This window comes from Thecamonas trahens (assembly GCF_000142905.1).
Source record: "Thecamonas trahens ATCC 50062 unplaced genomic scaffold supercont1.26, whole genome shotgun sequence".
Taxonomy (NCBI): domain Eukaryota; order Apusomonadida; family Apusomonadidae; genus Thecamonas; species Thecamonas trahens.
In genome coordinates this window covers 349,616-373,636 of record NW_013657654.1, presented here as the reverse complement: position 1 = coordinate 373,636, position 24,021 = coordinate 349,616, and the positions used below count along the sequence as shown (strand labels likewise).

General features: G+C 64.6%; 7 protein-coding genes across 8 annotated transcripts; 4 read left to right on the top strand and 3 right to left on the bottom strand.

Moving 5' to 3' along the window:
* Window positions 1-334: 334 nt before the first annotated feature.
* Window positions 335-3,251, top strand: AMSG_06252 (rho GTPase-activating protein 15; the record flags this gene model as incomplete). The annotated part of the gene is made up of 2 exons (XM_013901968.1): window positions 335-351; window positions 1,366-3,251. 2 exons carry the CDS (start codon window positions 335-337, stop codon window positions 3,104-3,106), a joined length of 1,758 nt encoding a protein of 585 aa, XP_013757422.1. The 3' UTR covers window positions 3,107-3,251.
* On the bottom strand, window positions 2,787-5,456 carry AMSG_06251 (the record flags this gene model as incomplete). Of its 2 annotated transcripts, XM_013901966.1 has the most annotated exons (3): window positions 2,787-3,875; window positions 3,912-5,353; window positions 5,375-5,456. In XM_013901966.1, 3 exons carry the CDS (start codon window positions 5,454-5,456, stop codon window positions 3,111-3,113), a joined length of 2,289 nt encoding a protein of 762 aa, XP_013757420.1. The 2 variants fall into 2 exon arrangements, with proteins under 2 accessions (XP_013757420.1, XP_013757421.1); XM_013901967.1 differs by having other exon boundaries at window positions 3,111-5,353.
* Window positions 5,457-6,501: 1,045 nt separating this feature from the next.
* On the top strand, window positions 6,502-10,898 carry AMSG_06250 (uncharacterized protein; the record flags this gene model as incomplete). The annotated part of the gene is made up of 2 exons (XM_013901965.1): window positions 6,502-7,782; window positions 7,995-10,898. 2 exons carry the CDS (start codon window positions 6,502-6,504, stop codon window positions 10,896-10,898), a joined length of 4,185 nt encoding a protein of 1,394 aa, XP_013757419.1.
* Window positions 9,821-15,574, bottom strand: AMSG_06249 (uncharacterized protein). The gene is made up of 2 exons (XM_013901964.1): window positions 15,414-15,574; window positions 9,821-15,186 (listed from the first exon to the last, which is right to left on the bottom strand). Exons 1-2 carry the CDS (start codon window positions 15,477-15,479, stop codon window positions 10,966-10,968), a joined length of 4,287 nt encoding a protein of 1,428 aa, XP_013757418.1. The 5' UTR covers window positions 15,480-15,574; the 3' UTR covers window positions 9,821-10,965.
* A 110-nt stretch (window positions 15,575-15,684) lies between these two features.
* Window positions 15,685-19,665, bottom strand: AMSG_06248 (uncharacterized protein; the record flags this gene model as incomplete). Its single annotated transcript, XM_013901963.1, has 4 exons — window positions 15,685-15,810; window positions 15,876-16,073; window positions 16,223-19,591; window positions 19,645-19,665. 4 exons carry the CDS (start codon window positions 19,663-19,665, stop codon window positions 15,685-15,687), a joined length of 3,714 nt encoding a protein of 1,237 aa, XP_013757417.1.
* Window positions 19,666-20,505: 840 nt separating this feature from the next.
* Window positions 20,506-22,008, top strand: AMSG_06247 (HTTM domain-containing protein; the record flags this gene model as incomplete). The annotated part of the gene is made up of 1 exon (XM_013901962.1): window positions 20,506-22,008. The coding sequence occupies one exon, from the start codon at window positions 20,506-20,508 to the stop codon at window positions 22,006-22,008; it is 1,503 nt and encodes a 500-aa protein (XP_013757416.1).
* A 291-nt stretch (window positions 22,009-22,299) lies between these two features.
* AMSG_06246 (uncharacterized protein) lies at window positions 22,300-24,006 on the top strand (the record flags this gene model as incomplete). The annotated part of the gene is made up of 2 exons (XM_013901961.1): window positions 22,300-22,373; window positions 22,425-24,006. 2 exons carry the CDS (start codon window positions 22,300-22,302, stop codon window positions 24,004-24,006), a joined length of 1,656 nt encoding a protein of 551 aa, XP_013757415.1.
* Window positions 24,007-24,021: the final 15 nt, after the last annotated feature.

Below are 24,021 nucleotides of genomic sequence, written 5' to 3'. Positions count from 1 at the left end.
CCAAAGACGGCTTTGGTCAGAGCGAGGCCGTGTCCCCTCGCCGACCAGGTGCCGCACTGCCGCAGGACGCCCGCGCCTCCCATTCGCCGTGGATCGTGGCACTATGGAAGGCAGCAATCACATCGTTGGACATGAGCACAGAAAAAAGGAGATATATGATGAGGGGAAGAGGGGAGGGGGACAAGGAGGTGATTCTCGTGTGTGTGTAAGTGTGTGGGTGTGTCTGTGTGTGTGAGGGGCTGGATGGATACCGTGGGGGATTCGTGCGAAAAAAAGATCACCGATCCTGAGAACATCCATCACCACGGAGAAGGTTGCAGAGAAAGAATATATGATGCTCATCCTTGCTCCGTACACTTTGCTCATGACTCTCCTCATCACACATCCACAGCTGTCCATCGCCCGACTGCTACTCGGCCACTGATCGACTGCTGCTCCGCCATCGGTGCGGCCACCCACTGCCAACAGTCGGCCACCGCCTGACCAACGCAGCTCTCTCCCCCCCTCTCCCCTTCCTCGCCCCCCTGCACACTCATTGAGAAGGGGGAGACCACACACACACACACATATATATATATATATATATATACGGGTGCGTATACACGCATACCTATCCGTACTCAGTCCGCTCGGCTGTGGTCGCCGTCCACTCGGTTGCTCGACACGGCACGTATCGGCTCCGACTCGGCACGGCTTCACTCGCCTGCTGCTGATCACTCGGTTCGACTCGCCTGCTGCTGATCACTCGGCTTCTCTCGCCTGCTGCTGATCACTCGGTTCGACTCGCCTGCTGCTGATCACTCGGCCTCACTCGCCTGCTGCTGATCACTCGGTTCGACTCGCCTGCTGCTGATCACTCGGCTTCTCTCGCCTGCTGCTGATCACTCGGTTCGACTCGCCTGCTGCTGATCACTCGGCCTCACTCGCCTGCTGCTGATCACTCGGTTCGACTCGCCTGCTGCTGATCACTCGGCTTCTCTCGCCTGCTGCTGATCACTCGGTTCGACTCGCCTGCTGCTGATCACTCGGCTTCTCTCGCCTGCTGCTGATCACTCGGCTTCACTAGCCTGTTGCTGATCTTTCGATTCCCCCCTCACACCGGCCAGAACCGCGACTGGTCCAGCCCAAACCTCCTCATCTCTCGCAAAGCGGCCGTGGCCGTGGCCGTGGCCGTGGCCGTGGCCGTGGCCGTGACCGTGGCCGTGGCGGAGGTCGCGGTCGAGGCCGTGGTCGTGGTGGCAACAACTACCGTGGCCACGGCAGAGATACCTCCGCCCCTACTCCCGCCCCACGCTATCGATCCGCCAGCGCCGAGGATCGTCTATCGTTACCTCCTCCACCGGCCGCACGCGCTCGTGCCGCAAGCGCCGATCCTGACCGATTTGGACCCCGCGGACGAGGGCAGGTGCGAGCGCGTGCTCGCGGACGCGGGCGCGGGCGTGGCATCTCCGGACCTCGGCCCAACTCGGCACCCAAGCCTGCACCCAAGCCTGCACCCAAGCCTGCACCCAAGCCTGCGCCCAAGCCTCGACCACCGGTTCCGTCGCGCAAGCCGGTGCCCGGGACCGACCGTCGGTCGGTGGCGCTGAGCCGCCGGTCGATGGCGCCATCGGCCTTTGTCCCGGTCCCGCCGCCCAAGCCACGGCTCACCTCTATGGCGCACATAGCCGAGCTGCTGGCCGAAGCCGACGTCCTCGACGCTCCGAATTCAAGCCTTGACCGGGACTCTGAGCCGGATTCGGCCCCGCCACTATCACCATCGGCGCATTCGCTCCCGCCCTCGCCTCTGACGCCTGCTGAGCAAGAGGGCAAGCGGCCGAATAGCCTCGCCACGCTCACCAAGGTCAAGTCCATGTTCCGAAAGGCCAAGAACCGGGTTCGTGACCGCATGCTCGCCATGAAAGTGTTTGTGCCCAAGTCAGACGGGACCGAAGTCCCGCTCGGCGATGGCGAGCTCTTCCACTCATTCCTCGAGAAACGCGGCGGGAGCTCGGTCCTCACCCACTACAAGTACCGCTGGGTTGTCCTCAAGCCGACCGCGCTCGAGTACTACGTCCCGCTGGCCATGGCAGAGGCCGCCGCCGCCGGCGACCCCACCGCCGTTCCTCTCAAGGGTGGCCTCGACCTCACCGATGGATTTCTCGTCGTCGAGCTCCTCGGCCCGCCGCCCAATACGTCGTCGACCATCGCACCGAACGCCGCCTACTTTGAAGTCTATACTCCGAACCGCTCGATGCTCTTCCGTGCCCGTGACCCGGCGCTCCGTGAGCTCTGGATCGAGCGCCTCGACAGGCTGCAGGCCACACTACCGCAGCTCGATCCCGCGATCGTCCTACCGCCTGAAACGCCTGGCATTGAGCCCATGGACCGCGTCCGCTCCTTTGTCTCGCGCGTCAAGGCCAGGGTCCGCCGTCCGGGCGCCGAGCCTGCCGAGCCGCGACCGGACGCCCCGCCCGGCGCCGTCGGCTACGTTCCGGGCCCGGACGCCGTTTTTGGCGTCCCGCTTGCACAGCTCACGACTGCCACTGCCACCGCTGCCGACCCGATTCCTGCCTTTGTCGCCGCCGCCCTTGCTCATCTCACTGCGCACTCGCTCGAGCTCGACGGCCTCTTCCGCATCTCGGGCAACCAACGGTTGCTCGACGACTTTGTTGTCCTCGTCAACACCAGGTCGTTTGCCGACGGCGACTTTGCCGCATACCCGGTCGTTTTCTCTGACCCGCACATTGTCGCCGCCGCCCTCAAGCTCTACCTCCGCCTTCTCCCCGAGCCGCTCTTCCCCTTCTCGCACTACGATGCGTTTGTGGCTGCCGCAAAGATATCCAACCACGCCGACAAGCTACAGGCCCTCTTCTACGCTGTCGCCTCGCTCCCGGACGACAACTACCTGCTCACCAAGGAGCTGATGGCCTTCCTCGCTCGCGTCGCGTCGCACGAGCCGTCCAACCGCATGGGCGCCTCCAACCTCGCCGTCGTCTTTGCACCCAACATCCTCCGCCCGGCGGTCGAGTCGATCGCCAACCTCATGGACATGCAGCAGCAGTCTGAAGCCGTTCAGCTCTGCATCGAGTACCACGACTATCTGTTCCAGGAGCCGGAAGAGTAGCTCGTCACCCATCGCGTTCGCGCAGCAGCCGCGCCAGCTCCTGCCGCTGCTCCGCGCGGGCCTGCGCGATCGCCTCGGCCTTGAGGCTCTCCGACGGCGGCCGCCGCAGCGAGTCGGACCACCGCATCGTCGCCGCCACAGCCGCTGAGCCGGCCGCACGCGATGCTGCGTCCATGTGCGCAAACTGAAAGTACGGCCGCGCCACGTCGGTCTTGAGAATTGCCTGCCCGTAGCCGCGCGGAAGCCGCGTGCTCTGCGCCGGCGTCAGCACCCCGAGTGCACGCAGCTTGGCCACACGCGCAGCACTTGCGTCGTCTGCTCGCCGGATCTCTACCAGCATGTCAAACTCGTGCCCGGTCACAACGTGCTCCACCGGCACGCCCTCGGCCTCGGCCCGCGACGCCACCGCCGCTGGCGGTGCGTACCGCGACCGCACGTCGGCAATAAACCGGACCTCGGCCTCACTCAGCCGTGGCACTGTGATGATCCGCCCAGCGGGCCCAATCTTGCCCTCCTCACTACCGTAGTGCTGGTGCATACTCGCCAGCGTCGGCGCGTTGATCCGCCGCACCACGCTCCGCGCCTCGCCCAGCCACAACCGCTCGTCGTCGTAGCACGTCTTGGCGAGTCTATCGTCAGCAGACTCGTCCTCCTCCTCGTCGCTCGCGCACGACGCCACTGGAACTGCTGGGGCTGGCTGCGGCCTGCTGCGGACTCGCGACACCTCTGTAGCCGCTACAGCCTCGGTCTGGATCGCCGCACCAACGACCTCCACAGACTCGGTCTGGATCGCCGCACCAACGACCTCCACAGCCTCGGTCTGAATTGCCGCGCCCACTGCTTCCACGGCCTCGGTCTGGCTTGCTGCCGTGACATTGTTCGGCATCGACACCCGGATCCGCTCGGGCGTGGCCACCGCCCGTGGCTCACTCACTCGCGCCACCTCCTCCATCGAGGCTTTTGCCGGCTCCATCACCATCCGCGCAATCTCCACATGAGCAGCTTCGCGTCCGGGCACCCGTACAGCCTCGCATACCGTCGGCGCTGGCGCGTTGACCGGGGCAGACTCTGTCTCTGGCGCAGACTTAGTCAAGCTAGCAACCTCCGTGTGACCGGCTTGCTCCACTTGGTGCACATCGCCCCGGTACACAGGCGCATGGACAGCCACCACAGGACCGGCATCTCCTCCCGGAAGCAGGCGATCAAGGACAGCGTTGAGCTCCGCCTCGCGCCGTCCGAGCTCGGCCCGCGACTCGGAGAGCTCCTCCTCCTGCGCAGCCATGTTCGCTTCCAGCGCCTGTTGCTGGGCAAGCAACTGCCGCTGATGCGCAAGCACCGCCTGCTGCTCACGCAGCAGCGCGTCGTGCCCACTCCGCTCCGACGCACTAAGCTTCCGCCGTGCTTCCACAACTTCTAGCTGCGAGAGCCGCTCCTCCAGCTGCGCCGCACGCCACCGCAGCTCGTCCTCCACCATCGACGAGACAGGGCTCGCCGCCACGTCGTACATCACTTGCCTCTCGCTCGCTCGCCCCGGCGAGGCCAGTGACTCTTCCGTCACAGCCTCCAGCGCCGAGAGCCGATGCTCCAGCTCGGCCGCACGCCGGCGCAGCTCGGCGTTCTCGGCCTCTTGACGCACCCGCGCAGCAGCCTCGGCCTCGGCCTGAGCCGCAGCCTGGGCCTCGGCCTCGGCCTCAGCTGCCAGCTCGGCCCGAACTTTGGCCTCGGCTTCGGCCCGGATGTCCGCCATCGACTGTGTCGAAGCCGACGCCGACGCCTGCGGCCACGGCTGCATCGACCGTGCTCGCTGTGGCGGAGGATTGCCCCGCCGCGTCACCGCCGGCCCGCCCAACATCGGCGGCGGCGCCGGCGACGAGAGCTCCGACACCGTCAGCGGCTCTGTGCCGCCAGCCGGGACCCGCATCGTCGACGCAATGCCCACTGGCATCGAGCCGGCGCGTCCATGCGACGTCGTCCGCGCCTCACCGCTCGTGCTGGTAGGCACGGCTACTCCGGCATCCAGCGCGCGGATGGTATGCATGAGCGTCTCCACATTCACCGCCGCGTTTTGGGCAAGGGTGATGAGCGTGCCGTTGATGGCGTGGCCCTTTTGCGGCGATCCCGACAGTGCCGCCAGCACACCTGCCACATCCGCCGACACTGCCGCTGCCGGCAGCGGCTGTTCACGGATCGCCCCTCGCGGCAGTGTCGACGGCACTGACCGGAGCACGTAATGCGATGCCACCTGGCCTTCCTGTGGCCCACGCCCACCGCGCCGGGTCTCCCTCGGCCGGTCAACTCTGCCCATCCGGGTCATCTCGCCCTCGACCTCGTCCAATCGCATGGTCGCCATCATCGCAGCCTCGGCCGACACCGCCCGTCCGCCCCCATCAGCCCGTCTTTCTCCATGATCATGACCATGGTCATGATCATGATCATGACCATGATCATGGCCATGGCCATCGCCGCTACCGTCCCCGTCCCGGCCTCGTCCCATTGGCAGACTGCTCCTCGACCGACCGCTCTGACGAGCTCCAGCACCTGTTGCCACCTGGTATGACGACACACGTGCTTGCAGCGTGTCCAACTTGGCTCTCCACGTAGCTGCCGACGATTTCATTTCCGCTGTCTCCTTTCTCGCCGTCTCTCTCCCTCCAGCGAGACGTGCCTGTCCCTGCCGTGTCCACCCGCCTCCGCCTTCCGACCCAAACTGCTAAACTTGGCGCCAACCGAAAACGGCACAGCTGAGCTCTGTCACGGCGCAGAACCTAATTGGCTCCGCAGAATCGCCCCGCCCGAATCTTGCTCAACTCGACTACCTCGGCTGCCGTGCTCCGTGACCGCATCCGCGCCTGCATGGCTGCCCGCCGTCGCCCCACACCCGGCTTTAACTCGTCCATGTCGCTTGCCCAGTCTGCCACCAACCTCGGCGCCGACAGCCCGACTCCGCCACGCCGCGGCCGGTTGGCATTTGTTGACCTGGGCAGCACGCCCCGCACCGTATCTGTCAACACATACCACGTTGTCAAATTGTATACCGTGACACATCCCACATTTGTTCCTCACTCAAACGTACAGCTATCCGCTCCGCTCCCCGCAACGACCCGACCCGCAAGCACTTCACGCGGCCATCATCCACACCACACGCGCCATCCACCACATCGCCACCACCACCACCACCGCTGCCGCCGCCGCCACCACCACCGCCCCCACCATTCCCCTTTCATACGCCGTCACCCTCTCGTTCATCCCTGTACTGCTCGGCTTACATCTCTCATTGTCGCGAGTCAAACCACTCCTGACACCTTACCAATATGGAACGATGCCGAAGAATAGCAACGCATGCCAGCGTACCAGTCAGGACGGGGACGAGTACTATGATGATGACGATGATGATGATGACCATTGTCATGATCTTGCTTCTCGGGCACTTTCCTTGTCACACCCACGCTTTGGCATCGTGCTCGTCTCAGATCTTCAACTCGACCAGTGGTGTCACCGCAGGCTACGTCAACATCACCGGCGGGTACCCGGCCGCAGTCGATTGCATCTACCAGTTTGACTACTTGCAAGGCGGGCTGCAGCTCATCTTTGACTCGTTTGACACAAAGCCGCCTTTCGATCACCTCATCGTCTATCGAGGCTTGGTTGGCGACTGGTCAGAGGTCCTCGCAGACATGTCCGGCAACTCTCCCGTCGGCGCAAGGATCGGCGAGCCCATCTTTTTCAACGCCTCGCAGATCTCCATCCGCTTCCGGGCTTTGCCACCAGACAATGAGCGCGATGGCGTAGCCTTTTCTTGGGAGCGCCGCCTTGGTCTTGATGCCACTGACTTTGCCGTCCCCCCCGAGCCAGCCATCCCGACGTGCGCGTACAACGAATCCAGCCCCGGTGTCTGGCCCTCGCTTGACATCGACGCCGACATCTCCATCGAGATGCGAGTGACTGTTAACTCGTTCTCGACTCAGACCATCTTTGCATTTCTCGGCGACAACACTCGCTTCATTGTCGGTATGTTCGACGATTCCAACCCTCAGTACGGACCCGATCCCGACGCCGACTACGCTGTCACCTTTTCCGCCGGCTACTCTCCGGGCTACATCCGCTACGAGTCCGACGCGCCCGTCGGGACCTTTACCCAGGGTGTTGAGCGCCACATCGCTGGGGTCTTTGACGCTACCACAAGCACGTGGACCATCTACGTCGACGGCGCTCCCACCTCATCCTCTTGGTACCGATCAGCTTTCTTCACCTACTACACATACGGCGCCAAGACTGCAACTCGTGGCCTTTACCTGGGTCGCTTTGATGGCTCGGTTCGCGACGTCCGCGTCTGGAACCGAACACTCTCCGATGGCGAGGTCTCGTCGCGTGCCTCTGCCACACTCTCCGGCTGCGAGCAGGGGCTTGTCGCTCTTCTCAGACCCAACGGCATCGGTGACTTTGCCAACCTCGCGGGCATTGGCTGTGGCGGTGCCTCAGACATCACCTGCTCGATCCCACCCAACGGTGTCGCCACAAACTGGACTACTTTGCCGTTGCCGGTTGCCTGTGGCGATGGCTTCCGCGAGAGCTCGGAACAGTGCGATGACGGGAACACCAATGTCGGCGATGGCTGCGATGCCTCTTGCAACATCGTTGCGCCATGGTCGTGCTCTGGCGACGCTCCCACCATCTGCGTCGCAGCGCCGCCCCCGCCGCCGGCACCACCCCCACCCCCCTCACCACCCCCACCCCCTCGCCGCCACCCTCACCACCCCCGCCCCCATCACCACCCCCACCCCCATCTCCACTGCCCTCCTCCTGCGGCGACTCGGTCGTCACGCCCGGCCTCGAATCCTGCGACGATGGCAACACAGCTCCAGGCGATGGCTGCTCATCTTCCTGCCAGCTCGAGCCCGGCTACGCCTGCCTCACCCCAGGCGCGCCCTGCACCACCTGCGCGCACCCTAACGGCATGGACTGCGCCGGCACCTGCGATGGCAACGCTATCCTCGACGCATGCAACGTCTGCTCCGGTGGCACCACCAACCGCCTGCCCAATGCTGATCGCGACGACTGCGGCGTGTGCTTTGGCGGCAACGCCGATCGCGACGACTGCGGTGTCTGCTTTGGCGCCAACACCCACAAGGACGGCTGCGGCGTGTGCTTTGGATCGAACGCGACCTGCGCCGGCTGCGATGGGGTGCCCAACTCGGGCCTCGTCCGAGACGTCTGTGGCGTGTGCGATGGCGACGGCTCGTCCTGCCTCGGCTGCGACGGGGTGCCGATTCCCTCAGGCGGCGCACATTTCGACGCGTGCGGCGTTTGTGGCGGCAACGCCACTGTATGCTACGTCGGCTGCGACGGCGTCTACGGCTCGAGCATCCACTACGACTGCCACAGCGTGTGCGGCGGCAACGCCACCATCGACAGTTGCGGCATGTGTGCCGGCGGCAACGTCTCGACTCCGCTCCCGTACAACTACCACCTCGACTCGTGTGGCGTGTGCTTTGGCCAGGATCTGACCTGCACCACCTGTGCGTCCGGAGTCCTCGATGCCTGTGGCGTGTGCGATGGCGACAACTCGACGTGTGTCGGCTGCGACGGAATCCGTGTCTCCGACGGCGGCGCGCTCTTTGATCTCTGTGGTGTCTGTGGCGGCGACGGCTCGTCGTGCATCATGGGCTGCGACGGCGTCCTCGGCTCGTCCGCCATTTACGACTGCACCGGAACTTGCAGCGGTACCGCCGCCATCGACGAGTGCAACTCGTGCGCCGGCGGGACGTCGCTCATTCCCACGGCAAACTTTTTCCGCGACTCTTGTGGAGTGTGCTTCCGCGGCAACGCCGATCGCGACTCATGTGGCGTGTGCTTTGGCGACGATGCTGATCTTGATAGCTGCGGCGTGTGCCGTGGTCACAACGCGGCCATGGACGACTGCGGCGTTTGCTTTGGCTCTAATCTCGCCAAGGACGACTGCGGCACTTGCTACGGCAACAACACCGTGTGTGCCGGCTGCGATGGCATCCCCAACTCGGGAAAGACGCTCAAGTCGTGTGGCATGTGCTCGGCGGCAGATGTGGAGTGTCCACCGAACACCAAGACCACCGAGGGCGGTCTGTCAATTGTGACGGTGGCTGCCATGAGCGGGGCGCTTTTGGTCCTGTGCCTTGTCCTCATCGCCGCTATTGTTCTCCTCTACCGGTCGCGGCGGTCAGCGTCTGTCTCGGCATACCACGCCGCACTAGCGGACAAGGCGCCCCAGGGCGAGATCTTTATTGTCACCACCGACATCCAGGACTCGACCGCCCTGTGGGAGGCCAATCCAGAACAGATGATCCTTGTTCTCGACAAGCACAACGAGATCATGCGCGCCGCCATTGCCGCCACCGGCGGCTACGAGTTCAAGACTGAGGGCGACGCTTTCTTTGTCGCCTATGAAGATGTCGAGGCCATGATCAGCTTTACTTGCGGTGTCCAACGCGCGCTTATGGACGTGTCGTGGCCAAACTGGTTGCTGAGCCTCATGGCCGAGGGAAGACCCGCGTGCTGGAACGGAATCCGCGTTCGAATGGGCGTTCACTACGGCCGCGTCTCATCGGCCTTTGACGTCCGTGCGGGCAGGTCCCAGTACTTTGGCGGCATGGCCAATCTCGCCACGCTAGTCACTGACGCCGCCTGGGGCGGCCAAATTGCGCTCTCGCGGCAAGTTGTTGACCGCATCGCCTCGGCCAGGTCGTCATCGCCTAGCCCGAGCACCTCCCGCTCCGCTGTTGCACTTGCGCCGTTGGCTGTCCTCGTTTTCAGCGGCCTCGCCCAGCCGTGCGAAATCTGGGAGATGCTTCCAGCTGACCTTGCTTCTCGCTCGCTGTGCTTTACCGACGACCGCATGCGGCGCATCGCCAGATCAGCCATCCTGCTCACTGGTGACGTATTTGCCAGCGTCTGGCCCGACGAAGACGCCATCCCCAGCGACATTGTGGCCGCACCGGCGCTCGCCAATCGCATGACTACAAAGCAAGCGCTCAGCTCGCTCGGCAAGTCAACAACCAACACCTTTCCCATGGCCAGCTCCCTCGCCACCAGCAGTCCACCCAACACGGCTGCCGATCCACCATCCGGTGTTGCCCTCGTCGAAGCACTTGTACGTCACTCGATCGAGGGCACTTCGCCCTCGGAGAGGCTCGCAAACTCGCGCGGCCGCTCTCCGTCTGGCACCAGGCTGTCCCGCCCGCGCTCGATTTCGCTCCATTCAACCGAGTATCATGTTGCGGGTGTCATCTCGCCTCGTGGCCATGCCTGTCTTCAAGATCGCAACGGCTCGCAAACTGCCCGCGCCCACACGTCGTCATACGAGATCGAACGTTGTGCCGTCCGTCGCACCAAAACCCACCGCAACATGGCCAGAACTAGCCCGCGCGAGCCACGCGCTCTCCGCACGAGATCGGCGCGCAACATGGTCTCGTCAGCCTCCCATGGTCAAGTCGGGACGCATCTGGCTGTTGCTCGCGCACGCAACAGCCGCATCATCGATGGCGATGGCAACAGCAGCGAAGCTTCGGGCGCATCCGATGCCTCGAACGCCTCAAAGGTCTCACATGCCGTCACCCGCAAGCGGAGAGTTCGGGTTCGGAGCAGTTCCCGGGCGCGGGCACTTTCCTTGTCCCCTGCTCTCAAGCCCTTGCCGCGAGACGACACGACACCGACTCCACCAGGCTCGGTGACGCTCTCTCGGATCAATCGTATCGCCCACAGACGGCGGCGGTCGACCAACTCGGTGCCTACCACCGCCGAAACAAAGATGACAACTTAGACTCAGCCACAGGGCTGTGGCTGACGCATTCGTCATGCTCACTCTGCGGCGCGCAACGACCGCTCCGCTAAGGGCTGCTCTCCAACGCGCTCGCCACCGCGTCCGCAAGTGACTCGAGGTTGCGCGATGACCTTCCTCCGACGTTGACCGACTCGCGACGTGAGACCCGGGCGGCCGAAATCACCCCGCGGTTGCCCGACGGCGACCAGAAGAGCCCATCAAATGACTCGCCGTCGACTGCGAGCATGGCCCGGACCGTAAACTGCCACCGCCGGTCGTCGCAGAGAAGAGTGAAGAAGAGCCGTGATCCGAGCGCACCCGATGCAGCCTCGTCTACCTCGAGCGCAACCATGCCGTTGAAGAGTGAGGCTGCGCCGGTGACGGCCGAGCCTGACTGGACTAGCTCCAGCGTCGGTGCCATGGTCTCGGCCTCTTCGCCAACAGACGTCATCGACAGCCGCCACTTGCCACTCACGTCCCACGTGATGCCCGAGGCGAGCGAGTGCCGGATCTGACGGAGCAGCGCAGACATTTGCGTCGGGTACGCCCTGCGCAGAGCACGGCCATCCTCGGGGTCCGGGCCGCTGTACGCCCCACGCAGGTCGACCATGGTGACGTTAGCAAGCGCCCGCGCGATCGTTGCCGGTGGTCCGGACGCTTCGTACGGAGCAGCCACCATCCGCCGCCCACCCTCGCCTGGCTCGGCTGTCGCAGGGAGAATAATCGGAAGAATCGGCTTACCCAGCTCTGCGGCCAGTCGCACTTCCTTGGTGCAGAGCGACGAGGCGAGGTAGTTGCGCGAGAGCGCCGAGATGAGGATTGACGACGCTCCACGCGACGCCGCCGCGATGGTCGACGACCAGTCGGTCCCGGCCTCCATCCGCCGGTCGCGCCAGACCGAGACCCCGTGGTCTTCGAGGTAAGCCTGCAAGACGTCAACAAAGCCGGCGTCGGTTGACCTGTACGAGATCATTACGTCATGCTGCGACGCCCGGGTGTGGGCTGTCCGGTCCGCCTGCGCCATGGCCCGCACAATCTTACCGCCGTCGGTGAGGAAGAAACAGTATCGGAGGCTCCGCGCCGTGAACTGGCACTCAAACTCATACCGCCACGCCTCGAGTGAATCGTTCTCAATCGGGATCCGCCCCACATACTGAGCATCAACGTACTCGCCGAATGGCGGTTCCGCAGTCGCCACGCTCGCCGCCAGCGCCGCGAAATCTGTCCGCGACAGCGTCGTGTCCGTCCCGGGAACCCAAAGCGAGACAAACACACTGTACTCGCCGGCAAGGAGCGCGGCCCAGTAGCCATCGACGACGTCCATGACAAGCGCGAGCGGACATAGAACTCCGGACGCGGCTTCGTCTGCAGCGGCAATCACAGGCACGTTCTCCTCGGAGAGATGCTTCTTGGCCCGGTACGCGAGCTTGAACGCCCCACGCCGCGAGGTGTACGAGTACCCGCGGAGAAACGTACCCGAGCGGCCATGAACAATCCGGCCCACCACAGTCTTGTACTCCCCCGACTTGGTCTTGACGACAAACTTGGCTGCTCCATCGCGGACGGTTCCGTTGTAGAACGAGTCAGCGTACTTGACCAGTAGCCGCGAGCCGCCGCGCTGGAAGACACCAAAGAACCGCGGCTCGGCAATAGCAGAGACCACGCGCGACGCCGTAGCAGCGTCGCCTTCCACGCCGGCGCGCTTGCAACCACCGGTCTCGGCGTGAAAGGCCAGTGCCCGCTGGACCATATTCGCTGACGCCTCGTCGAGCTCGGCCTCGGGCTTTTCGAAGAACAGGCCCGAGAGCCCATCGGCCTCAAGCGTCCCGGTGTAGTGGTACGACTTGACCTTGCTCAGCCGCTTCTTGATCCACTGCGCCGAGCCGAGAAGCTTGTCGCGTTTGGTCACTCCGCCTTGGGATGATGCCGCCCAGTTGTCGTTGCCGGTCACCGCGTCGTGCGACGTGGTCTGCATAGTGCCCTGCATCACCGTCCCGCACTCAGAGAGCGACATGATAATCTCCATCCCATCCGAGGTCAGGACCAGCTCTGCCCCGCTCAACCGGCCACTCCACCGGTGGCCGCGCAAGTCGACTGCGGTCACCGCGTCCGAAGTCGGCTGCTGGTAGACCTGCAGAAAGTAGGTGAGGTCTTCGGCGGCGGCCGATGCCGATGCCGACGTCGCCACCGCAGGCACCTCGGCTACTCCCGCTCCCACCGCGTCGGCCGACATTGAGCTCGGCCGCAGCATCCATGCGCCCGAGAGAATGTGCTGCCGCGGCACAATGTGCGACCTGATCGAAGCCACCAGTGCCTTGAATGACGAGTGGTCTGGCTGCAGCGTCGACGCGTCGGTCATGTTCAGCCGCGCCAGCGCTGCCTTGAACCGCGACGCCGCCGCCGGCTCCCACGCGGATGAGCAGAAGATGTCCCACCATGACGCGACGCCGACGTTGAAAATCGGCATGCCTGCCCCCGCTGCGGCGCACACGTAGTCAACCAGTGCAGCGTCGCCAGCGGTAGCCATCGAGAGGAGTAAGACCATGGTCCTCGCTGAACTGCCGTGGGCCTTGTAGTCGGTGGAGATTGGGCCGACGCCGGCAGCCTCGAGTGCCGCTGCCAGCGAGCTTGCGTGCTGTGCGATGACGTCGTCCGGCCCGGCAATGACGGCGGCAAACTCGCCGTCCGCGAGCGGATTGAACACATACTGCCTAAATGCCGCCGAAGACGTCCGAGTGCCCGTTCCAAGATGTGCGTCGAGGAGCCGCTGGTGCAGCATCGAGTCAACGCTGGCGTCCGGCGGAGTCTCGCCGCCGGTCTCGCCCTCGTAGCCGGCTTGATACAGCGGCGGCGAGGGCACGAGGCCGACTCGCGACTCGGTCAAGTACTTGGCCTTGAACTTTCGGGCGCCGACGATGTTGAGCCCGCCCTCGACGGCGTAGTACACTCCCTTGAGGTGGTGCCGCTTGAGGTGGAGGCGGGCGTCGTCGCGGCGCTTGAGGTAGCCGACAAAGGTGATGGCCTTGTGCGGGCCAAGCTCAGCGGCGACGGTAAACTTGTTGCCGTCAAACACGCCGTCGAGGACGGTGCCGTACGCGCCGGGAAGGGCAAGCTCGAGCCGGGTTGCTCCAGTGTGGTACAGCGCCAGCGGTAGGTTGTCCGTCTCGTCAAGGGCGAGCTTGTAAAAGCCAGTGATGCCCGAGCCGCCACGTTCGCCGCGCGCAGTTCCGTGCCGGAGCCCGCCCTCTGGCGTGTAGTCGGCGTACGTGCCCTCGAGCGAGTGGCCGACGTTGCGAAGCACGAGATCGTAGTGCGAGACAAAGCCGAGAAACTCGGACTGCCACCCCTCCGAGTCCTGGACCCATCGACCGGCGTACCGGCCGGTGAGCGAGAGCGAGGTCCCGTCGAGGCGCCCAGTGAACGCGATGCCGTCGACGGTGAGGCCACGGACAGCCGTCGCGTCCAGCTGCTCGAGGTACACGAGGACGTCCTTGACCTCGTAGACGGCCGAGCCGGCCTCGCCGGTCACCACCAGCTCGAACCGCCACACCCCAGTGAGCCACCACGAGGCCTCGTGCGGACGGAGGTAGTTGTTGAGCGTCGACGCGAGGTCGTCGTAGACCTCGGACATCGGATCGAGGTCAAACTGAAAGTTGAACCAGGTGGTGTTGGCGAGCGCGTACGCGAGCGAGTCGGGGATTTTGTCCAGCACGTACGGCGAGCATCGCGGGTGGACGACAGGAATGATAGTCGTGAGCCCATTGTTGAACCGCGATGATGCGTCGGTGAGGAGCCGCGACGGCGCCTCGGCGACGGTAAACTCCGAGTAGACAAGGACAAACACTCGCGTGTTATGGAGCGCCGCGTGGTCCGTCGTGACCGAGAACCCGCCCTCGATGAGGACCTCGGCAAGGGCGTTCGCAAACTCGACGTCCTCGCTCGCGGCGCAGACGCCGACCTCAAACTCGCCATCGGCCAGCGGTGTTCCGGCCCAGCCGGGAATAGCCTCGGGCGTCATGTCCACCTGGCCGCCGCGCCCGCGCGCCCGTTCGCCATCGAGACCAACCTCTGCCAGTGCCTTGGCCATGGCAGCCTCCACTGAGGTCATCGTCTCCGCGTCAAACTGAGCCTCCATGAGATCGACCAGAAACGCGTCCTCCTCTGCCCGCAGCCGCGACATCTTCCGCTCCGCATACCGCTTCCCCGCCGGTGTCCGCGAGTACGCCGACTCTGCCATGCCTTGGATCTTGCGCCCAGCCTTGGTCCCTGCCATCTTGCTCGCGCCATGCTGCCGCCCTCCCCCTCAGCGCGCTGTTAGCCACGCATCCGCCTTCAGCCAACCCCTTCCCCCCCCCCCCCCCCCCCCCCACACAGACATAATCATTTTCACTTGACATTCGATTCTCTCATCAAAAAAAAAACATATGGAATGGAAGAAAATGTGACGTGCATGCACATCCTTCCGTCCGCTCCCTCCCCTTCCCCCCCCCCCCCCCCCCCCTCACAACCACGTACCTTTGCAGCCGCTCGGAACTTGCTCGCAGCCGTCACGGCCAACGCCTTGCTGCGAAACCGTTTCATGCTCGCTTGCCAGAGAGTGTGCAACTCAGCTCGTATTCCTTCCCTCGGTCTGTCTTGTGCGCAGCTGGTTGGCTCGTCACCTGGTCAGCTGGTGGCGTCAGGTGGTTGGCCGTGCCCTCGGACCACGCTCGCAGGCTACTCTGTCAAGAATGGTAGACAAACAGAGCCTTCCGGTCACATACTAGCTCATCCCAACATGCAACATTTACTTGATCATGTATACCGCCGCTAGCGCCGTTTGCCCAGCGAGCTGCTGCTGCTGGCCCGACCGCGTTTGGTAGCCCGGGCCCGCGACAAGCGGCGCGGCGCCGACGGAGACAGCTGGGGTGCACTTGGCGACAATGGCTGCGGCAACGACGGTAAGATCGGCGACGAGGTGGTCGGAGAGAGTGGCACCGAGTCGCCTTCAGTCGCCAGCAACTCGAGCGAGTCCATGGCCTCCGCACCGTTGGAGACGACCACGCGGTACAGCTGCGTCTGCGATGCGAGCTCACCGCTGGTCGCTTCGGATGCGCGTTGCGGCAGGGTCTGCAGCAGCACGTCCATGTCAATGCCAACCCGGTCGAAGCTGAGAAGTCTTTCGGTGTGCCAATTCTTGATGAGCAGAGCTCAGAGTCAAGGTCGCCCAGCTCAAAGTCGCCCAGCAAGCTCGGCAACGACGGGAGGCGCGGTCGCAGCATCACTGCAGTTTTCCCCTCTGCGGTCCCATCTGCGGTCCCACCGCGTCTCTTCGCCGCCTGCACAGCTGCAATCTGTGCCGACCGCAAGAGCCCGCCATTGCCACACGTGGCGACGCGGATCGCACGCACACCGAGCACAAAGTGTCTGAACGTGGTCACAGCCGGCTCTACGACGAGCAGACTGAGCGTGATCGATGCGCTGACTACAGCCGCCACACACGGCACCGAAAATCCTTCGGGCCGCAGGCAGATCATCGACGTGAGGCCAGCCATCACAAGAGCCTCGACTCCGGCCGCGCATCCACTCGCCACAAATCCCTGTCGCCGCGATGCCCGTGGGTCGGCGTAAAGCAGAGGACCGAGCCACGTTGCGAGGAAGGTGCTTGTCAGCCCGCCCACCGACGCTGCAAGAGCTGCGTCGCCCAGTCGGTCGAACGAGAGTGCGCTCTGGCCTGGTGAGTATGCTGCGTGCCGCGCCACAGGAAGCGCCAGAGCTGCTGCCAAGTATGCTCCGAGCGAGAGCCCCAGCAAGAGCCCGCGTTCTTGCAGCCGCAGCAGCGGCGGGCCCGGCACCAGCTGAACAACCACAAGACTTGCGAGCGGGTGCTCCGCGAGCACCATCAGCGGGAAAGGGAGCGCTCGCCACTTCATCGGATCGGTCGCATACTTGCGCGCCTCCCGTTTGCGGCTCCACGCCGAAAGCACGAGCGCCACGACGCCCACCGCCACCAGCAGCTCCAACGCGAGTGACGACGGCCTCGCCCACACCGCCCCGGTCCCAAAGGCGTCATCCCAGAAAGCCACACGCCCAGCTCCCGCTCCAGCGCTGCCTGACCGCATCTCACAGCGAGTCACCCCGTCAGGCCCGGCAACGAGCTCCTGGTCCGCGCTTACGCACTCTGTGCAGTTGGTCGCTAGCCCAACGCAACTCGCGCACTGGGCTGAGCAAACGCTGCAAGTCTCGCTCGGCAGCGTCGCAAACGTGCCGTTGGTACATTCCATGCAGCCGGTCAGGTCCGGCGTTCGCCCCGAGCCGAGCTCACATGCCGGGCAGAACGCAGGCACCTTGGCGCTCTCCGGAGCTGCGCATACTGGCGTGATGCACAAGAGCGCGGTACTGCAGTCGTCGCCGCTCCACCCGTTCCGACAGCTGGCACACTTGGCGTTGCGCGCCGTCGCCGAGCAACCCAGAGGTACGCCTTGCCGGCATGCCGAGCCACCCGTTCCGCATCCGTTGGGCAGGCCGTACGACTTTGCGCTGCTTCCGCCGCACACCACGTTGGGTTCACACACTCCGCCCGTGTTGCCACACACCGCCGCCAGTGGATCAAACCACGCCGACGCTGTGTCCTCGATATAGAGCCCGCCGGGCTGGCTCGATGTAGCACTGTTGCTCCTCACCACGCTTGCGTTGGCAACAAGCTGCGTGGCGGCTGCAAGGTAAATCGCCGCGCCCGCTCCAGTGTTGCTCTCGACAGAGCACTCACTCAGCGACGCATCCACCCCGGTCGCGAGCATGAGCGCCGAGCCAAGGCCGGTCACCGTGTTCTGCGCAAAGACCGTGCGGGTCGCATTGAGCTCGGCGCCCGACACAAAGATGCCGCCGCCACCAGTGGTTGCCAGCGCCGACAGCACACGGTTGCCTGTAAAGTGCGCATCGCGGACATCAAGCGCACCGCCTGTCGACGCCATCAGCATGCCGCCGCCAGAACCGGTCGTCGCTGTGTTGCCTGCCACTGTTGCGCCACCAACGGAAACAACCATGCCAAAGCTGCCGGCGACATACAGACCGCCGCCAGACACCTCGGCGGTGTTGCCGGTCACTTGGACCGCAGCGGTGCTTCCCAGCCGGTGTCCCGTGCTCGCCATCAGCGCCAGCCCGCCGCCCGAACTTGCCGCCGTGTTGTGAGTCACTTCCAGCAGCGCATCGGGGGCGGTTGCGTCGAACCCGCTCAGCGCGCTCGCCAGCACCGCCAACCCGCCGCCGTTGGCCCCTGCGCTGTTGCTCGAGAGCGTCCACGACGCACTCGCTGCAAGCGCAAACGTGCCGCTCGTCCCACCGCTGTCAGTAAGCGCCAGCCCGCCTCCGGCTGCCTGTGCCGAGTTCTTCGACAACGTCCAGTGTCCGCCCAGCGACGTGACGGCGACAAGGTATGCACCGCCACCGTTGGCGCCGGCCCTGTTCTCGGTAGCGTTGACGACAAACTGGGCCGGGACAGAAGGCACCTCGAGCGCGAGGCCACCGCCCGAGCCAAGCGCAGCGTTGCCTGTCAAAACTGTCGGCAGCCCGTCTGACACCAGAGTGCCGGTCGGCAGCGTGATGGCGAGCCCGCCACCATCGCCCGCACCAGCGTTGGCCAGAAACATGTTCCCGCCACGGAGAGTGACGCTCCCGGTTGTGCCGGTCAGCGCCAGGCCACCGGCGCCTCCGGCCGAGTTACTGTAAAAGACACAGCCATCGACCACGGCCGCGCCGCCGGCCGCAACGGTGACATCGACCGTCGCACCGGCTCCGGTCACGGCGTTGCTCTCCAACCTTGCCCGCTCCAGCACCAGCGACGGCGTAGAGACAAAACCTGTCACAAGCCCGCTGCTCACGACGTTGTCGAAAAAGTGGACGTCGCGCACGACCACGCCCGACGCTACAGTGTACGTCAGCAGCGCCGGCGCGTGGCACTCTGACACAACCGTGTCGACGACCTCTATCGCTCCGCCGGGCCCCCGGTGGATGACACCCTGCATCGGCGAGATGTTGTCAATGCTGACACGCACAAACGACGAGGTCTCGACCCGGAGCGTGGCCACCGGCGAGCTCGTCGACACCACCGCCTTGCCACTTCCGCTCATGGCTACGTCAGCAAAGACGCAGCCAGAGATGAGTGCAGCGTTGGAAATAAGGGTACCGCCAGTGCCTGCGCTTGTCACGTTGGCAATCATGGTATCGATCAGGCTCGCAGCAACCTGAGGAGACGCAACGACCGAGCTGTCGACAACCATGTCGGCAAACTGCGAGTTGGAAATGGCCAGCGATGCTGCCGGGTTGACGACGGTCACCGGCGCCAACTGTGCATCTCCCGAGCCGCGGACGTCGAGTCCAGCGAGCGCAATCGAGCTCAATGCCGCCACTCCACCCGTGTGGTGTAAGAGCGGCGTGTGTAAGGTAGTCGCGCCGTTGACAACGACCGAGCCACCGGACAAGACCTGCAGCGCGTAGCCAGAGCCGTTTGTGACCGAGATGTTTGCGATGTTGAGCACGATCTTGGGCGGCATGTCGACAACGACAGCCGCTGCGACCGAGACAAACGATAAGTACTCAAAGGTAATATCAGCCGAGCGAGAGCCAGCGAGAGCAAGATCAAAGACGACAGCAGCGGCAGAGGAAGATGAGCAATCGATGACAGTTGAGCCATCTTGTTGACCACGGACTATGACCTCTGCATGCAGCGGAATGGAGGAGACCGCGGAGGTGCAATCACTAAAGATACCAGGACCCAGAACGAGTACATCTCCTGAACTCAGTCCCGCTCCAGCTGAAGCCACAGCAGAAAGAGTACCACCACCAGAAGCAGCAGGTACAAACACTTCAGCACCAATAACTCCTACCGCCATCATTGCTGACCAGCAGAGCCAGACTGCCCATCCAGCCACGACCACCCGCCACGCGTTGCTCCCTCTCCACATCCCGACACTGTCTACCATCGAGAGCGCAGTGTCGTATGGAGGCGGGAGAGAGCGGTCTGGTGCACGTCGGCCAAGTAGGAGGAAGGGGAGGGGGGGGGGGGGGGGAGGGAGGAGGAGCCTGACCGGGGTTGCCTACCCTCACGTCAAGAGTGCCACACGTATGCGCTTCCCTACCTTTGCACAGAGCTTTGCCAAGTGGGAGCAAGGTGCGGTGGTTGGAGCTGTTTTTTTCCGCCGAATGCGAGCGACCTCTTCCGGTTTTTCACCAGAGTCCAAAGGACAGAACACTGAGGAGTTCACGGTGTTGGGTGTAGGGGATCACCGAAACTATTTTTTCTCCAGAACATCAACAAAAATCAAAATTACCTCTAAGCTGTCGAGGCCCACCTATCACCCCAGATGAGACCGTCGATGAGCGCAGGTAGCACTGGCCATAGTCACCTTCCTCCACCTGACCCCTCTTAGCCCCTCGCCCCCATCCCTCCCCCCCCCCCCCCCCCCCCCCCCCCCTCCCCTCCCCTCCCTCCTCCACACTTGGCTGTACTATGCTCCGCCCGCGCGCTGGTGTGCGGGAAGACGGCGGCGGTGGCGGTGGTGGCGGCGAGCACGACGCGTTACTTGTCGGCTCGACGGAGGTGAGTGAGCGAAAGCAGGCGAGAAGGACAATGATGGCAACGATGATCGAGAGCGGGCGGAGGATGGTGCGGGTGGACTCGCGGGCTGCAGCGGCGTTTCGCATCGGACTTGGGCTGTGCGTGGCGGCGACGGTGGCGGTGCGGATGGTGCTGGCGGAGGAGATGCTGACGGATGACGGAGTGGTGCGGGCAGCGACAGTGATGGAGGCCGGGCCAGTCTTCTCGCTCCTGCTTATGTCGAACATCCAAGGCGTAATACTCGCGGTGCTGGCGGTAGCGTTTGCTGCAGGCATCGGCATTGCCGTCGGCGGCAAGTGGCTCTTTCCCTCTGCGGTGGTGAGCTGGATCATCCTCGCCTCCATTGACGCCCGCAACGAGTTCGTCCACAACGGCGGCGACAGGTACCTCGGCCTGCTTGTCATGTGGACTGCTCTCGCATCACCTCAGCTGGCAGAGACCTCCGTCCGTGGAAGGGGCTTTATTCTGGCGCCGTCGCTTCCGCTTGGCTGCCTGCTCGGCCAGATGGTGCTGATGTATGTCAAGTGCGGACTGGCCAAGGCCAAGTACGCATCCGAGTGGTACTCGGGCGATGCGCTCCGCGCTGCGCTGCGCAACGCGTGGTTTGCGAGTGAGACCGGTACGGATGTCGTCGACAACCTCCCGCTGGTTCCGCTGGTTGCCGCCGGAGTGATGTGGTCCGAGATCCTGGTTCCGCTGCTCGCGTTCTGGCCGTTTGCGCGCGGGAGCGAGCTTGCGCGTGCCAGTTTTGCGAGCTGGGCGCTGGCCATGCATGGTTCGTTTGTATTCTGTATGCGCCTGGGCATGTTTCCGTGGATCTGCATGGCACCGGCGCTGCTGGCGGTGCCATCGCGGGTGCTCGATGCCTTGACCGGTGCGAGTCGGCGGCCGCGGCGCCTCGGCTGGCCAGCTGCGCCGCCACAGCCCACGCCCGGCCGGGTGCGGACGGTACTGGCGGGAGTCGCCATGGCGTGGATCCTGCTATTTTGCGCTGGGTTTATCTCAAACTCGCCCAGCGCGTCACGCCCGATGGCGGTGATGGCGAGTCTCGGGCGCGATCTCAAGCTGGAGCAGTACTGGGCCATGTTCTCACTTGTGCCCAAAAACTCGCTCTGGCTCCACGGAGCTCTCACGCTCAGCGATGGGCGCGTTGTCGATCCGATCCGCTGGCTTGCAACCGGCAACGACGAGCCGTGGCTCGCGGCCGACGCCATGGTCGTCCGCGCTGCGCCACCGCGGCTCGCCGATTACTCGGCCGATGCCAGGCTGCTCCTCTCTGATCGTTGGACCCGGTACTGGGTGACGCTTCCGGGCAAGCCGTGGATCCACGCCGACGCGGCACGGTATGTGTGGCGCGCGTGGCGGCGCGGACACCCAGACGGGCCGCTCTCTCCCGTCCGATTTGTGCTCCGCGGCGCTGTCATCCCGTACACCATCGACGTTGGAGCCGGAGCCGCCGTTGTCGACCTTTCTCTCTCCACCATCTACGACCATGACTACGCCCAGCTCTGTTGACAATCCGTGCCACACCACACGATCTGCCGACGACTCCAGACGCTGCAAGCGAAAAATCAATAGCAGCTTCACGCCCCCCCCCCCCCCCCTATGGCCGCATCACACACATGTCATGGCACTCGTCCAGGTCAAACCGGATAACTCTGGGCCACCTTGCCCAGCCAGGTCACAAGCCCGCCCACACCCCCTCCCCCCCCCCCCGGGCCCAGCGACCAGTTCCGGACACACACTTCTCTCGACACGAGACTCGCCGACATCAAGCGAGTGTTAAGGAAGAGCCAAACAGTCGACATGGGCAACACCACGTCTGTCGACCCAAGCCCGCTGGGCGTCTCGCCGGAAGAGGGCAAGGTGCTGGCGTCGTCGTTCGCCGCTGTGGCGGCAGGGGGGGTGGGGGGTGACAAGAAAAAAATGAGCACCATTCACCGTGACGTGTTCCTCGCCCACCTCGCACCCTTTATCGGCACAGGCGCCGCTACCGCTGTCTTTACCGCCTGCGTCGCCCACTACGAGCCATGCCCGTCGGCAGAAGCAACCGCCCGCGCAGCTGCCGAAGTCATGACCGGCGAGCAGTTTGCAGCAGGCCTCGCCAGCCTGCTCGGCAAGGCCTCGTCGGATTTCACCGCCCTGCCCTCGCTGCTAGCCCTCACCTGGGTCAGGCCGTATGTGACCCACGCGCGCGCGGCTACGGCCCGGCTCATGGCCCCGGCTGCGGATGCAGCGCCCTCGGTTGCCTCGACTGAGGATGTCGGCCTCCTTCTGCATCTGGTTCTCGCCGATGCGCTCGCCGTCGTCTTTGACGGCGCGCTGCCTGACGACGAGCCGGCGTGGGAGGACGAGCTCGAAGCCTTTGTGGCGCGCACCGCCGCCGCCGCCGTCGCCGAGGCCGCCAAGCATGGCATCCGCCGCTCCCCGAAAACCATTGTTGCCCATTTGCTCCGCACCCGCCTCCCGGGCCTCGTTCCCAACATGCTTTCGGCGCTCATCGCCGGCCTCGAGGCCGCCGCGGGCGCTGCCGCCGCCGCAGGCGTCATCACCATTGGCTCCAACAAAATTGCCCAGCATGTGCCGGCTACAACCAATTTTGTTGTCCGCGCCTCTGCGCTTGATGCCGCCAGCCTCGTTCCAGTCGGCGTCGATCTCGGCGCAGCGCCCAAGCTCGCGCTCGCGCTTGTTCTTCTCACTGGCCGCGCCGCACTCCTCCCGCGGACACGCACGCCAGCAGACGAAGCCAGCTCATCCGCCCGTGCGCGTGCGGCGCCAGACGCCTCCTCCGGCTCGGCCGATGCCTCCGTCTCGATTGACGACCTCGACTCGCCGGTCCTCTACGACTCGGCCGTCCACGGTCAGGCTCTTTCGTCTCTGGTGGCGCAGGTGGCGCAGTACCGCGCGCCGTCGCTGCTGGTTGCGTCCGGCGCCGACTTTTCGCTCGGCGTCCTCATTGCCCACGAGTGGCCGGGCTCCCCATCGAACCCGCTCGCCAACAAGTTCTTTGGCTCACCAGCGTGTGTCCTTGTCTCGTTTACGCCTCGCCTGGAGGTCTGCGCCGTCACCGGCCCGCGTGACAACTTTATGTACCTGTACAAGCCACCCCAGGGCTCAACTTCGCCGGTCAAGTCAAGTGATCCGTCGCGCGCTCCGGTCTCGTGCCTCGCCTTTGGCGGCCGACACGGCTCGTTCCGCCTTCACCTTCCCGAAATGCTCAACAGGGTTCACGCCCGCGCTGTCGGCACCACCTACGCCAATGGGGTACTTATTGGCGATGGCGACGAGGCCGCTGCAGACGTCGATCGCGTTGTCGTTTTTGGCCTCGGTGGCCCCGACGCCCGCCTCGCCCACGCCCACGCCCTCAAGCGCACCGACGCCCTCATCCAGCAGCGCCGCAAGGTTGATCGCGCCGCCCTCGCCGACAATGCCGACCGCGCCATCCTCGAACTCGCCGGCGCCCACGACACCACCGCTCGCGCCCGCGTCGCAAACGAGGAGCGCAATGCATAGTGCGTAAACAAGACC